The following is a 16,575-nucleotide window of genomic DNA, read 5'->3' as shown; positions in this document are numbered from 1 at the left end:
TGAATTAAATAACACATCCTCCTGTCTCTTACAATGGTTTACTATCACAGTGAAACACTGGTCTGCATGCTGTTTGCACATATAATGCACCAAAAATACTATATAGTACTTTGAACTTGCTTCATTTAGCATTGAAAAGAGGAACTATTTAAATTATAATATTTATAACAGTGGGAATGTGGTACAGTCTTAAAGAAACTCTGATAAGCAGCTTCCTAATGCTAATAATGGGCACTTGTAAGGTGAATGCTCACATTTTCTGTCTGTTTCAAAACCTTTCTGTTGCAGTCATTCTACATTCAGATTTTTTTTTCAGGTTATAGCCAACAGGTCTTTCTACAGTGACCAGGGAGCTCTCTTCTGGCTATGTGACTTGTTGAGTCACAAAGTTTACAAGTGGAAACTGAGAGAATGAAACCAGAACTAAAAGCTAATACTCCTAACTCATTATGCTATGTTGCTGGCAAGACACATCATTTTGAATAGATGTTGATTGTAGCTTCTTCCCTCTACATTCAAAGCAGAATGACATTAATTTGATCTATGCCCAACAAAGCATATGCTCTAAACATGAAATACTAGAAACTTGAAAGCACAGAACTTTACTGAACTTATTTTAGGTCACTCTCTAATCCTTGAATGTATATAATTATTACAAATATAAGAACATAAAGAGACATGCTCCATCAAAAAATGCAGGCTGTGACGCTGAACAAAGTTATTATTAAGCAATTCCCTTATTAGAGTTGCAAATTTCTGCTGGATAGCTGAAGACCATTTTTAGAAACACTCAAGCATGGCAAGTTTCCATGGATGGACCCAAAGTATGAAAAGTTTATGTGCGGCCCTGACTGTTATAGTAGTAGTCTCAAATGTATGGCCTAATAGGAAAGATCGTCTCAAAACTGTTATACATGTATGCAGTTCTTTATTTAAAAATATAGCATCCAATATATTTTAACTTCCAGTTTCAGGAAGGTATACTTAAGTCTTTAATTACATGTGCTCAGAATTAAGAGTTTTGTTTTAGCCTGCCTAATTACAACTGATCCTTTTTTTTAACTTGGATGTTCTTCTCAAAGGAAAAATTCTTATGAATCACAGATATTTGGGTTAGCCCTTTTAGCATAATATTTACAACAGTTTGAAAGTCCTTCAAACATGGATCTGATTAGACTAAATCAACAATAAAGTGGTGATACAGCGGTAGCATTGTTGCCTCACAGCAAGAGGTTCTTCTGTTTGATTCTTGGCTGGAGTGCCTTCAGTGTATAGTCTGCATGTCCTCCTTGCAGTCGAGTGGCCTTCAAAAGACATGCATGAATGGGCATACCTTCGCTGAAGGTTGTGTTTCGGGCTGGCAACTCGGCACCATAAACATCTACTGCCAATCATTAGCGGACCAGAGTTTCTGCTGTGGTGACCCCTAACCGGGAAGAGCTGAAAAGACCTTATGGCAGATTAACTCACTGTTTTTCAATAGAATAGTGCATAACAGCCATAACTAATGGCAGAAAAAACATGACCATGTAACAGGGAAATTATAGGCTTAGTAGATTTATGTAGCAGGAAAAATATAGGCTTGTTAGATTTATATGGCAAACAAACCAATTTTTTTATCACAGTTCTCACATTATGTATTTACTACTTTTATGTTGTTCTGCATTCTGATTTATTTGAAATGGTCTAGAAGGATAATAAAGGATTATGATTGGATTTCTGAGCATAAGCAAGTTTTAATATTTTAGAGACATAAATGTCAGGAAATTCACAATGAGAGTAGAGTGAATCCAAAACAAGAAAATTATGATAGGAGAAATTTGATCATAACTCTTGGAAGCACATGGAGCTTTAGTTGCTCCAGTTTACTACTAGTTGTAAAGAAAAAAAGTAGGAATGCAAATTGTTTTACAGCTTTGAAAGCTGTTAAACTCTTAACACTGCCACACAGACAACAGACCAAAAGCCAAGTGTCCCTTTCGTGAATGAACAGATTCAGAAATGTCAGACATTTCACTCTACCATACTTTTTTTGTGTAACACAAACATGTATAACATCTGTTTTAGCTTCATATTGCTGTTCTGTGGTGGCCAGCACTAACACCTGTTATGCTGCAGTGTGAGACTATAGCTTCTTAACACTGACAAGTGCTTAACAAAGCTTTAAGTACCTTCTTACCTCAGAAAAAGTTACCTCAAACAAAGTTGTCTGTTTCCTGAATTCACAACATAATCTGTGTACTGCATAGAAATCAGCGTGCATTTAATTTGTATGGGTGTGTATACAGAAAGAAATTAGTTGGGAAGCCTATAACTAGAATCTTCAGCTACGTGTTTCCACAGTGTGAAATTAAAAATCTGTAGTATTGTTGCCTACTGCCTCTAACCTTCGCAAACCACATCCCTATCTGCCAAAGAAAAGACTCATTTCAGTTTACCATTTCAAGATTTATCAGTGAAACAGTATCACCATTTCCAAGATGGCCATTGTATAAATATGCACTCCTCCTGTTGTGTCCATCTTTGAAATGATCAGCTCTTTTTATATATGCACAGCAATTATAAGGGATGCTGTTTTGCAATGATTTGTTTTAAAAACACCACATTCAGGTACTGTCCCACTAGGCATAAATCTAATTCATGGATTTCACTGTGTCATTCTTTTTTAGTAGCCAAAGAACACAAAGACACTGATTAAAAAACACAAGCTTCATAGCTTTACAAACTTTATTAGTCATCTGTAAATTTGATTCTAGGACTTTACTAACTTTTTCTTTGAAATTAATCTCAGTGATTTTCCTCAAAAACACACTTGCTCATAATGACGTTGCCTATGGCTTTAGCAGAGGCAAGAATTTCAAACTGTCTTTGACATGGGCTTATAACTCTATAGGAGTCAAGTCTATTCTAAATAAATCTACAGGTGGTAAGCAAGTGCTTATCTAAAAAGGTACGTTGCATCTGTAAAATGAATAATAAATACAAATGTTAATGATCTTTCTCATTGAAATTTTCCATGTTACATCTTAAAGAAGTACCAGGCAATAGTAGTTTTATTGCAAAATATTTAAAGGACCATTTAAAATGCTAACAGTAAAAGGGCCTGCTTTTATCAGTCTGCTTTTTTATGCCTCTTTGGGACATTTATTTGTCCAATTGTAAATTAAATACTTTATAAGTTGCTATGAATATTGGAAAGTAGAGGCATTAATGCTGCCTATATAAGAGGATAGTGCCCTGCTGGAAGTTTGAAGCTCTGCAGAGTGAATCCTAAAATGCCACAAAATTATCTGTAGGCCTCAGAATGCCAAACTCATGTTCATCTTAAAAAGAGTGTTTTGCAGAGGAGTATGACCTTCTGCACCTCCACTGTCTGAGGCTGCACCCCTCACACCCCTGCTACAGATTAACTCCAACTCTGCTGTCCCTCAGAGAAGATGGAATACGCTGAGGTTCAGCAGTTTCAGTCATAGCTTATTTTGCTTGTAATCACACCTAAAGCCATACAGTTCTTGGATCAAATATATACCCTGACATTTAGAAAAGCTTAGTGCAGTTAGGAAGCCTTAGCTTGGCATTTTCCCACATTGATCTAAATATTTCTTATTCAGACACTGCCTTACATTGACATTTTCTACTTGAGGAGCTTTAACACAGAGTAGGGTTGCCATCTTTTTAGATGGCCAAAGTAGTTAATTTTCTGCAGAAAATCAAATTTTACAGGACAAATAATACAACCAGTACAAAGGAATAGACTTCACTTTTTGCCATAATAAAAGTTCAGTCTTGAAACATGTGGGCTGTTTCTGTTGTTTAATATAATTCAGAGGCATTTAAGACACAAAATAATTGCTTTATGAAACTAATTGAGGAAACTTTATAAATATATTTTTGTCATGAAATCTCAGGACATTCACCATTTTTTCATGTTTTTTCATAAAACACAATTCATGCTCTGAGGGACAGGTAGCAATCCTAACACTGGGGGAGTCTTACTGGCAGAGCTGCATAATAATAAGGTGGTCTGAAGGAGCAGCTAATACTAATTAATCAATTAACCACATGCACACCCTGGCAATGTTGGTAGCTCCTGATTTACTTTGTCACAAAGAAAATTCTCTAGGAGGTAAAGAAATAATTGCTGTAAAAACTTTCACTTGTATGGGGTTACTGAATGTGCTGGTAATTGTACTGAGATCGTGTATTAGTGTGTGTGTGTCTGTGCATGTATGTGTGTGTGTGTGTGTGTGTGTGTGTGTGTGTGTGTGTGTGTGTTGTACATTAACAATATTAGAGCAGTCGAGTCTGACAGCACTTGTGTGTGACTCAGGGACATGGTAAAAAGGATTATGATGATGATGGTAATGATGTCTTTCGCATTGCAGCCATAGCTATCTCTAAATTGTATTTGCTTAGTGTCATGTTAATCAACTAGCCTGGCTTGGACTATTACTGTGAATGATGAGCCTGTTTATGAATCCTACAGATGGTCTTCAAACATTTTGACAACCCTATCTTTCCCCATAAGTAGACATAATGCATTTTCTTTTATTTCTCTTTTCCAATATTGTTCTGTAATTGCAGACTATGACATTAAAAGACATAGATCTGGGCATTTGTTATTGCTATCTGACATAGTTTATTGGGGTATAAACTCAAGAGTTTCAGTAATATATGAGAATGTACAAGTTAACTTTAGATGTGAGAATGCTGAATTGTCTCAGACAAGAAACAGCTCACAAGATTTTTTAAATAACATAATATTAATGACATATATTTTATTTAATTTTTAGTGTAATTACCAAGAATAAAATAATGAAACTGCAGCATATTTTGCCTGAAGCATTCTTGTACTAATTTGATGACTGTGTGGCTTTGAACATTAGAGAGATAACTGATTCTTCTAGGGCTACCCTACTCAACTACTGCCCGACAAACTGCAGTTCCCTGGGCTTCATCGCTCCAAGACTTGATTCCCTGACAATGTTGGCATTTCCATTGAAAAGGAAATTTGGGGAATCATGCAGAAACTGGTGTTTGACCCCTTTACCCCTGTAGTGTGATTATGAATTGATTATACTGCCCCTCCCCCACATTGGTGTTTTCAGGATGTTTTTATTCGTTGAGTTGATTATCTGGGAGTTAAGGCTTCAAAAATTGCCATTCAACCACACATAGTGGAAGCTTTTCCCAGGACATGCTGTAAGTTTTCAGCTCTTGTCTGGTACAAATGTAAGGTCTCCACATCCCCTGGGTATTGTTGTAGCTGCTTAAATGCAGGGCTTTTCTGAAGCTGTTTCATGTTATGCCTTTCCTTATTGTTAAAACAGCAGTGTTAATATTGCAGTTGTAATTATACAGAATTAGTTGTTTATTCATCCTTTTTGTTTTCATTTTGAACTAGTTATTGGTATACAATATTTTATAGTATTAAATAGTTATAGTGGCCTGCCATTACTGTTCAGGCTTGTTTGATGTGAATACCTCTGGATGTTGTTAATGTGACGTGCATTGCCTAGCTTTCATGACAAGCATACCTGATAAGCTGATGTATTAGTACAGCAGACTTATTTTTCACAATGTGCTTTTGTGCATTCCATGTTATCCTTATATTAGCTATTTAAAGCTTTTGATAAATTTCTGACAAAAAGAAAAAAACAGTATATCTGACTTTTTTCATTTACATCCACTGTACAAATATATAATAAAATATAGGTTTTCAAATGACATCTAGAAAACTCTTTTCTCAGAAAATGTAAATAAGCATTTTAAAGAAGAAGTGCTAGCAATGCACAATATCTGTTTTCTGTTTTGAGCAGAAGGGTATTCCTAATGTTCTCTAAATCTAAGTTAGAATGTCAGCACATTTACAGCTCACTTTAAAATATCAGTTTTTTCTAAAATTGTAATTAGTGGAGCAGTATCCAAAAGGAGTGCCCAATGTCCCTAAGGTATCTTCCTTACTCCATATGAGTTCATGTGGTATCTAGAGAACAGACAGGATTTTCACAGTATCTGCTTACTTCATATATTCCCATAATCTGCATTGTGCTGTAGGTGCTGTTTTCTCAGACAGGAGAGGACATTTTTGAAATATTATTGTTACAATAATGATGTTAATAAATTTAAAATATTTACAGGATATTTTCTATCGAGCACTGCAAAAATCAGTAGGAACTATGACCACACTTCTATATTCTAGGCATGGATTTTTTTGCTATATTCTGACATTTGTATAGTAATACTACACTTTACTAAAGTGATCATAAAGGGCACCATTTTTGTTTTAAGTTTGCAGTGGCATGGTGCTCCTCTGATTAGTACGGTTACCTCTGATCATTTGGTTCTCTTGTTGTCATCTCTCTCTCTCTCGCTTTCTCTGTCAGCCCTTAAATGGGTTTTTCCTTGGTACTTCAATTTCTTATGTCATCCAAAAAAGTACTGTAGGTGTGAAGGCCTGCATGACAATGTGTGTGCATCCTGTGACACTCCATCTTGGATTAGTTCCTCTGGCCTGAACTTGAAAAGGGTTAAGTGAGTAATCAGAGAAACAATGAATGGTAGTTACCAAATTGTGTCTTCTCTAGTAACATATAATTATAACAATGAAAATATTGTATAATCTGGGAACAATTATTTTAACTTTCTGTTCACACAAATAGCTTAATGAATTTAGGCAGATGAATGTGCTTTTTTATAACTGTATTTAAAAAAAATGAAAAAAATAATTCTACCTACTTTATATGCTGGACATAAAGAGTTGCCCCTTACAATAATAAGCAAAAAATTATAAGAAGATACTTAAAACAGAATATGTATTTAGAAGACAACTCCACCAGTGAGTTTTTATATTAAGGAAACATTCATCATTAGGACAGTTCAAATGATAACCCTGGGTATTCAGTAAGATCCATAACATGTGCTAGAAAGCCCATGGTAAAAAGTCCCTGTTACCACAATGTAGTGTTTTTCTATACATGAGCACATTAGAAAGAATGAGGAAAGACCTCATTATTGGCTAATTTGCAAATCTCTGAATGATGTTACCTACCTCTTGGTGCAAATCAGCACTTCCTATGGTAGGTGATAGTCTTGGTGGTCACATCATGAAAGCAGAGGCACCCTCCAGTCACTCTTGCACACAAAATCATACAGTAAAATACAGACATGCATACACACCACTTACCCCATACCTGTTGCCTGATCATCCACAATTCTCCTTTTACTCTGCCAACATAATCCAGGAACTATTACAGTCACTCCTTAATGCCAAACATTTGAGTTTCTTCCTTCATGTCCTGCAGCAAATTCATGTAGCGCAGAAGCTTAAGAAGCTGGGAAGTATGCCCAATGTTTCCCGTCACTCCTCTTTGTATGTGACGATGTGTTGCAGGCATTACATGGCTAATGCCGGGGTTTCTTATGTCAAGGGTGCATGATTCTAATCCCTACTCCCCATAAGTGTTTCTGTATTATTTAATTATTTTTTTAAAACAAATCCCAAGTATTTAGTGCCACCCCCCAAATCAAGGTGCTGTTAAAGTGACTTACAGCATGAGAATTAAAAGTAATCTCTGGCAGTTAATGACTCACTCATTAGTGTAGGGGTGTGTGGAGGTATGACAGCCATCCCAACCCAGACACATACAATGTACAATTCAAGTACACACACACACACACACACACACACACACACACCATCATTTGTAGAGAGACACACACACGTATACACACACACGTATACACATACATGTATACACACACACACACACACACACACACACACACACACACACACACACACACACACACAAATCTACATGACCCCCTTCATACCTCCCACCACTACCTCCCAGGCTGACTCACACACTAACACATAACTTCACACATGCAACCCCTTTCATATACTCACTCATGCACTTGCTACCCCTACTTTACCACTAACTTTCCCAGCACTTCTACCACAATGTATTTGTTCACTGTTATGATGCGGAAGAAGTGGCAATGCTAATCTGTAAGACCAAGCAATTTGCTTGATGTTTACATGCCCTACCTGAGCTGAGACAGTTCCTGGGGTTCTGGGGAAGGAGGAGAAAACATGAATAATCAGCATATTCCTCTCCACTGACTACCTCATTAGGAAATGGCACAGCTGCAGAGATAGCCCGATGCAGTGCTGAATGTCTTTGTGCAGAAGCACTACATTAGGCCTGTCTTTGAATTTGAAAGTATTACCACAAAGTCTGTACGTCATGTACATTTTGTGGTAAACTTTATGAATTCAGTGCATTGATACACTTAATCATTAAAAGCCATGCTACTTATTTTACAGAGGGTACGATTTGGGTGAGGTGTTCCGTATTATGAAGAAAATAAAATGTTGTTAAACAAAGTACAAAAATTATAAATGCTACCTAAACATTCTAACCATATCATCATTAAGGCTTAAAATTTGGTGTTACCTAGTCTGCTGTTTTCATTGGCTCGGAACACACTTTTCTTGATCAACTCATTGCTAACATAGCAGTACATGCGGTTATGGCTACATACTTATGTGTGTTATGGTAGTATAGCTTCTTTATAAAATTGACATACTGTGTTAATACGTCCCAGAATGTACTGCACTAGGTACTTTTGTTTTACTCTGCAGTGAGCATCTTGGCAGCCTGTTTGATAAAAATGTTCATAACCTCCAGTTGTTTTTTTTTTTCTAAGTCTGACATTCTATATATACAATGAGAAGCCCGTAAGCCAATATTATAACCCTGAAAAGATGACAAGACTACAAAACAAATGATGAATGCCTCTGTAAGCTTCATATGCAAATCTTTTTACTGACATCATCTGTATGGTGGTCAAGGATTTGTATTAGTGAACAGCAGGTAAGAAACTGCATGAAACCGCACAAAAGTGTAACCTTGACACTAGCGAAATTCCAAGGGACGTTTCTGTTTTTTCACGGAGTGCACTCAAGTTTAATTCTTCAAAGCACAGATGTGTTCATCTTCTTGGGAGTACATTAACAACCATAGCAATTTAAGAAAATCAAAATATAATTCTTCTGGCGTTACTAATGATTATGGTGTATGCTTTACAATAACTGTTACCATAGCTTAGAAGTAATAGCTAGACAGGCAAGGCTGTGATGAATACCACTTAGTAATTATTTTCACTTTTCTCTCTACCAAAATTAAGTCTAGAAAAATATTTCAAAGAAAACTGATTCCATTAATGGCATTATCTTTGTTGCCTGTTCTGGGCTGATAGCAACAAATTTCACACATGTTAAAATCTGTAGCAATAATTATTTGACTTTTATACAAAGTTTTTCCAAGACTGCTTTGCACCAATTTCAGACATATTATAATCTGTAGCAGTAAAATTGCTTGATTTTTATGCAGAGCTTTTGCAAGACTGATTTGCTCCCAAAGTGAAGGACTGACTTGTGCAAAGAGTACAGAACATCCACAGCTGTAGCTAGATATGAAGCTGTTGGTGCAGTGTGCCATATAATTTAAAACTGGATTAATCCAGAGTTTGATAATATCTGCTTTAATTTTCAGATTCTGCACCATAAGAAAAGGTAATTCAATAGAACTGTGTTTACAGCAGTACGATTCCCACTTTGAGGGATTTCCACAGCTTCTGTCTGACCCCTCCTCTTCTGGATCTGTCATTGTTCGTGAGGATTCTCTTGGGAATTTGGTAGACTAAGAAATGAACAATTAATTTTCAGATGTCTGCATTCTATGGAAATGATGGCCTTTTACCAGACATGTCTTCCAGTGTACGTTGGAGGTGCAGAAGGAATCTAAAACGGCAGCAAGAAACAAAAGAGCGTAAGACAGCCATTCTCGTAAGAAAGCATTATCACTCACAACTCTAGCAGCTATTTAAATACAATGTTTCAGAACATTATAGAGAATTGTCTTAAAATGTATGATTCCGGTACTGTTTAGTTACATACTTGTACAAATAAATATAAAGAAACGTGTCAGTAATTCAGAACAATTGCAAATGTTCACTTTTTATCCAAAACAGATATGAAGATCAATGAAGAAATAATCAATTGTTGATCACAACAATGGACTTTTGTGTGAAATTGTGAGAGTCAGGATATGACATACTGCCCTCTAAAAACAAAAGCACAGAAACAGAGAAGAATTGTTAAACTTGTTTGTGTTCGTTGCTATGTAGACTGGGTTGCAGTTCTCTTGCTAGATGCGTGATGGTTCCAGCCCTTAGCAAATGCAGACCTAGATACTTTGTCAGTTTCATTTGTTGCAATTAACACTTTACTGTTAAAAGCAAATGCAAAAATTTCAAGCAGTATACTTTGTAAATCTAAACATATGGAGACTGAAACACTGGTTTAATCTGGCAAACCAACACATGCTGTTAATAGTAAAAAAAAAGAAAACAAATCAATCTAGGACTGGGAATGCAATATCTTTTATCTTCTATTAACCATCATAGATAACTTAGCTTAGTATATGGTAATAAGACTTTTTCAGAGGTTGGCTTGATTGATAGATATTTTGGAGTTCTACCTTACTATGCCAGAATACAAGCTCTTGTGCTATAGTATACAATGAATCAGTACTGCTGAATCTGAACACTTTTGCATGCTAACAATGAAGTAAGCACAGCCATCAAGTGTTCTTCACCTTTCTATGCGTGAGTTTCCTTCAGTCAAAATTTTAAAGAATGTGGTGTAGTGGGTGCAGAGTCTTGGCAGAAAGTTTTTACATTAAAGGATTGTTTTATTTGCTTAGCAGTGTTTTGTTTCTGAACATTATGCACTTGGGATTCTGCGATTTTTTTAATCCAGCTTTTACTACAGTAGTTCAGATCTGTCAGTCAAACAACTAGCTGTGTCATTCAGGCTGAGAGAACTGATCATAGTACCTACAAAAGTGCATCAGTTAAAGAAGATTCATTCAGGAATATAAGCACTATCTGCTGGCATTCAGGTCAGGACCAAGTGATGTTAATCAGAAAGTGGTTTCAGACCTACAGAATGCTGCTGCATAATTAAAAGAATACATTTAGTTGGCATCAAATACCTGGTATTATCCAATACTACCATCCTTTCAGGATAAACATCCATAGATAACTCCCAGTACCAAATCAATGCAAATATTGTTCCTCATATAGCAACTGGAATAAACTGAAGTGTCACAGTATATGAAATTATATGTAGCTTTTATGCATATATGTATATATATATATATATATATATATATATATATATATATATATATATATACATATATATATATATGTGTGTGTGTGTGTGTGTGCATGCATGTGTGTGTGTGTGTGTGTGTGTGTGTGTGAGGGTGTGTGTGTGTGTGTGTGTGTGTGTGTATACATTTATCTCTTCTCTCTATATATATATATATATATATATATATATATATATATATATATATATATATATATATATATACAGATCCTAGTAAGAATGTGAAATGTCCAGAACATTGACATTCACAACAGTGGACCCAGAAGATTGAAAAAGTAGAACATCAAAGTGTCACACACCAAAACTGAAAACATCAACTATAAAAGCTTTTGCAGAGGGTAAACCTCCCTGCACCTCCCCAAAACTCTGCTACTTACAATATATGTACCAACTTCAAGATCGCACTGCAGCCATACCTCTCAGCTGGACATATTTTTGCAGAATGTCCAGATGTTTGTCTTGTATTTTTGATCTGTTCCTCATAAAATTTGTGATTTTTTGGAAAAACACTGGTATGATCTGAGGATTTAAGTCACTAAATAATGATATACATTTCTGTTTCAGACTTCATATCCTTCAGAAAAATGTATGCTAAGACAAATTATTTTATTCTAGCAACTTTCTAAGTCTATAAGAGCAATATTTAAAATATGTCCCTGTTTTAGGGCCTATGTCCCCCCATTCTATCAAGATTTGTCCAGATTTTTTTTACTAAGAGGTTGAGAGGTATGCCTGCAGCTGGGAATGGGGAAAACCCCAAATATATATATATATACTGTAACTCATCAGAAAAAAAATAGATTTTAAACACAGGGAAACGTTTTATAACATAACAGGAAAGCTAGTACTACCATGGTTGGGGGAGGGATTGGCCCATTTAATGTCCTCTTCTTGGAGTCACTGGATCACATTCCTTGTTTTCAGTTTCTCAAGTTACACATTCAAAGAACTGTGACTCAACAAACTCTATTACTCCCTATATCAATCTATCTACATCTATATATATATCTATAGCTATAGCCATATCTGTAGCTATATTGATAGCTATACATACTACAATTATTTCGATTCAGATTTTTGCTTCCCTTGAGTTGACTTGACCCCATAAGTTAACTTTACTAACTTCATATAGGCCTTATTTTTTTTCTCACTAGAACAAAGCAAGGGTTAAATATTTCCCTGCTTGAGCCATGACACTGCAGGTTTATTTTCTTTTTTTCTTCTTTTCTTCCGTGAGGTTTCTTCCCCAGCAGCAGTAATAATGCAAATATCAATGCAGAAAGTATTCATGTTTACTGGAATTTGCCTTTTCTGGGTCATTCTGTCAGTATGTTATTAAAAGCAGAAACTCCTTCCAGATATGTATGCATTTACTAGCAGAGAAGGGACCCACCCTTCTGACAAGACAAGCCAGCTTTCATTCCCTGCACTGTGTTGCTTACCATCTGAGAGTATGTCACTAATTAGATTCAGACTGCATGTGCTGTGGGACAATGACCTGCTTACATACCCTCTGGTCAGGCATAGGCTTGTTCAGCAATAGGATCACATATTTCTGCTAAGCGGTGAAACAGTCTAATGGTTCATGATGCATTCCTCCCTGTATACATTACAATACTAAAGTAGCTGAAAAACACTGGAAACACAAGCCACAAAGCATCATAGAAAATGATGAAGTCTACATCACATGGGATCACCCATTACCAACAATTCAAAAGATAGATGTGAGAAAACCAGATATACTGGTCCATGAAAAGAAGACAAAAGTAGCATTGACCATTGAAATCGCCATACCTAGTGACTACATTGTCTTGCATAAAGAGAGACACAAAGTAATAAAATATCAGGATTTGCAGGCAGAAATGAGAGCAATGTGGAAGAAAGATACCCAGACAATTCCAATAGTAGCATGAGCAACGGGTCATATAAAAAAGAATCTACAATCATATTTAGATATGTTACCAATACATGTAACTCCATATGACCTGCAGAAAGCTGACATCAAAGACTGAAACAATACTAATGTTATGAACTTTAATTATACTTTGACTTAGGAATGGGGTCCATACCCATCATGGTATTAGAAACCCAAAAGATTTGAAGAAATTAAAAAGCATGAAATCATAATGGATAATGGAATGGGTCTGAATGGAGAGATGATAAATCAGCAAACAAAGGATTAATGCTGGAATTGAATTCATCCTCAAGTCTTGGTGAGTACCTTCATGAGGTGTACCCCATTTTAAAGAAAATCTCACCAAGACGACACTGATATATAGACTGTGTTTTATATAACATACATCATGGACAGTAGTAGGTTAAAATAAAAACGATAGCTGGGTGTACAAAACCCAGGATAAAAAAGTCCCCAATCCTGGCAGGTACACTCATGCCAGGAATGGGAAAAAATGAAGTGTAGAATCCTCAAGACATGGAAACATTCCTACACTGGGGCCAGGCCAGGCCCAGGATGGCCCCAGTGTTGTAGAAGATAGTAGCAGTTCACAAATATCACAAACATTGATAGGCCAGGAAAGAGCCATAATGACGACAGAGTGAACTATTAAGGATAAGAAAGAAATTATGCAAAAAGCCCAGAATTTCCAGACAGAAGATACACAAAAAGATTAAGAATAAGAGAGAAACTGGAGGAAAGAAAAATACTTGCACAAGAAAAACTGACAGAAGTTTCAAACAAAGATTTGTGTTCATTAATACAACAGATTTATGAAAGACATTATATAGACCAAGAAATCTTGGGCCATTTGGAAAAAAGAAGTGACTAAGGAAGTGTGAAAATATAAAATACAAAATCTAGAAAATTTTGAAAGATATAAAAAAGAAATATGGACATGGGAAAGAAAGACAAATCAGATATGCTGCAATATTTATGCAAAGGAAAAAGCCAAATTAACCAATACAAAAAAGCAGCCCCAAAGATATTCAAAGAGAAATACTGGCAAAGGCATCCAGACATGGAAAATTTCACAATAAAAAATAAGACCACAAAGAGGAATGCAGGACGAAAGGTTAGGAAAGCAGAAGTTAAAAAATAAAAGCTGAAGCTATGGAATACCTGCAAAGTGAAGGATTTAGTGTAGAAAGTCTAACATAAGTTATATCAGTAGACAAAAATAAGCTGAGCACACTGCTGAAGGAGACTCACAAACAGAACAACCAAACTAAGAGAATAGTTGTATTACTCATGCTTTATTGTTTTCAGGACACAATACTTCTAAATTTAGGGTTTTACAACTTTTGCATTCCCACATTAGGAGAGGTGATTTTAATAATTTTATTGAGATGTGCGAGTTAAAATGGATTGTTTCTTTGCGAGCATTTGAATATCCAGGACTTAACAGTGGTGTACATCTTAAACCAGCCCTACTGAGTAGGCAGTGATATGGGTTACATCACTCTGTTTGATTGGTCTTTTTTAATTGGTTTTAGCTGATTGGTTGTGTTACCTTTAAAATATCTCTGTGTTTTAATATGTTTCTGTATTTTGGTCTGATGAAGCGGTAACCCCGCAAAAGCGCTAACCTTCCTCAATAAACCATTTCTTTATATATTTTTTGGTGTTCAAGAGAAGTTTATCTTGCTTGGACTGCTTGGACTGTGTTGGTTGACTCACATTTATTTTTCATAGGTTATATCACACCATGATGGAACAAGGAGTCCCCCAAGTAAGGAGAAACAGGAGGAGCAAGAGAAATCTGAAGAAGAAATGTGGAAATGGTTAAGAGAAAGTGATTTAATATGTTGCAATATTTATGCAAAGGGGAAAGCAAAACTAGTCAATACAAAAACAGCAGCACCAAAGATATCTGAAGAGAAATGTAGACAAAGGTATCCGTATATGGAAAATGTTACAATGCAAAAAATAAGAAAACTAAGAGGAAATTTAGAAAAGAGAATTAGCTAATGGAGAAGGTAAAGAAAATGAAACCGAGGTTATGGGTTACCTGCAGAGTCAAGGATTTAGTGTAGGGAATCTAATTTTGATAACATCATAGGTTCATAGATTCATAGGTAGGTACTAGGCTATTGGCCCTAGGACATAATTAAGCCTAGCCAAAAAAATGTTTTTGCTTACGCTTCTCTCCCAAGTGGTTTAGTTTACTATGCCCCTGTCTAGCAGGGCCACCGAAATGATTCCTGGGGTGAATTTCCTGTTTCCCATCCACTCTTCAAGATTCCTCTTGAAGAGCGCTAATGAGGAGCTCTGCCTCACATATATGGGGACCTTATTTCAGAGCAAAGGAAGTCTCTGGTACATGAATCTGTCCCTCCAACAAGTTCTGTTTATTGATGATGTCAGGTTTATGTCCCTTCAGTGTGTAGCGCTGGTGGATTGGGTTTTACTTAGGTGGAGCATTTCTAGCAATTTGGGGTTTGACATAGCCTTGTATGTTAGGCAGAGATCACCTCTGAGTAGCTGATACGCGACCGAGTACAGTCTGAGTTTTTTTTAGCCTCATGGCATAGGGCAACTGAGGCCTCTTATCCTCTTTGTGAGGTACTTTTGAGGCCTCTCCAGTTGTTGCAGATGTCTTGTTAGGTACATCCCGAATGGGGCATTATATTCAATAATGGGTCTAATGAGTGATGAGAAGAGGGGGACAATAACATCCTTATTCCTGGATGCAAACCCTTTTGTGATAAAGTGAGCCAAGTAGAAGGATTTTCTAACCACTTTAGCAATATGGTTGTCGAAGGAGAGATTACTATCCAACTGAGTCCCTAGGTCTCTTATCACACTCTCCATGGTAAGTGGGCTACCACCTATGTTGTAATTCATAGGTACTTGTTTTTTCCCAAAGGGGATGATGATGAACTTTTTGGCATTTAGCTTGAGACTGTGGTTTTGGCACCACGTATCTGTATCCGTAAGACCCCTTTGATAGATATCTACATCAGTAGGGGTCTCAAGTATGGCACCCAGTTTGCAGTCGTCTGCAAACTTTGCTAGCCATAGTCCGTCCATGTTTGCTTGTACCTCCGAGAAGTAGAGACCGAACAGGAGGAGTCCCAGGATTGAGCCCTGTGGTACACCACTAGTCACAGGTTTGGAGTTGGATCTAGTGTTTCCTATTCTCACTGAATGGGTTCTATCCATGAGCCAGTTATCAACCCATCTTGTAACATAGGGGTTTATATTTAGGTTGGTGAGTCTGTCAATAATTCCTGAGTGGGGAATGATATCGAAGGCCTTTGCAAGATCAAGGTATGCTCTGTGAACCACCTTTCCCTCATCTATTGCTTTAGTGACCATTTAAAAAAAGTCAACCAGATATAGGGGACAAGACCTTCCCTTTATGAACCCA

The 16,575-nt window shown here is 36.4% G+C and overlaps 1 protein-coding gene across 1 annotated transcript in view; it reads right to left on the bottom strand.

Annotated features, from left to right (window-relative positions):
- Window positions 1-8,809: 8,809 nt before the first annotated feature.
- Window positions 8,810-16,575, bottom strand: part of GPRC5B (G protein-coupled receptor class C group 5 member B) — a 522,828-nt gene continuing 515,062 nt past the window's right edge. The window contains exon 4 of the mRNA XM_044089743.1: window positions 8,810-9,811. Within this exon, the coding sequence (XP_043945678.1) occupies window positions 9,767-9,811 (45 nt within the window). The 3' untranslated portion in view covers window positions 8,810-9,766. The remainder of the gene's footprint in view (window positions 9,812-16,575) is intronic.

Source organism: Protopterus annectens, chromosome 12.part0 (genome assembly GCF_019279795.1).
Source record: "Protopterus annectens isolate FY-2018-M chromosome 12.part0, PAN1.0, whole genome shotgun sequence".
Taxonomy (NCBI): domain Eukaryota; kingdom Metazoa; phylum Chordata; order Ceratodontiformes; family Protopteridae; genus Protopterus; species Protopterus annectens.
This window is presented reverse-complemented; position numbering and strand designations above follow the sequence as displayed.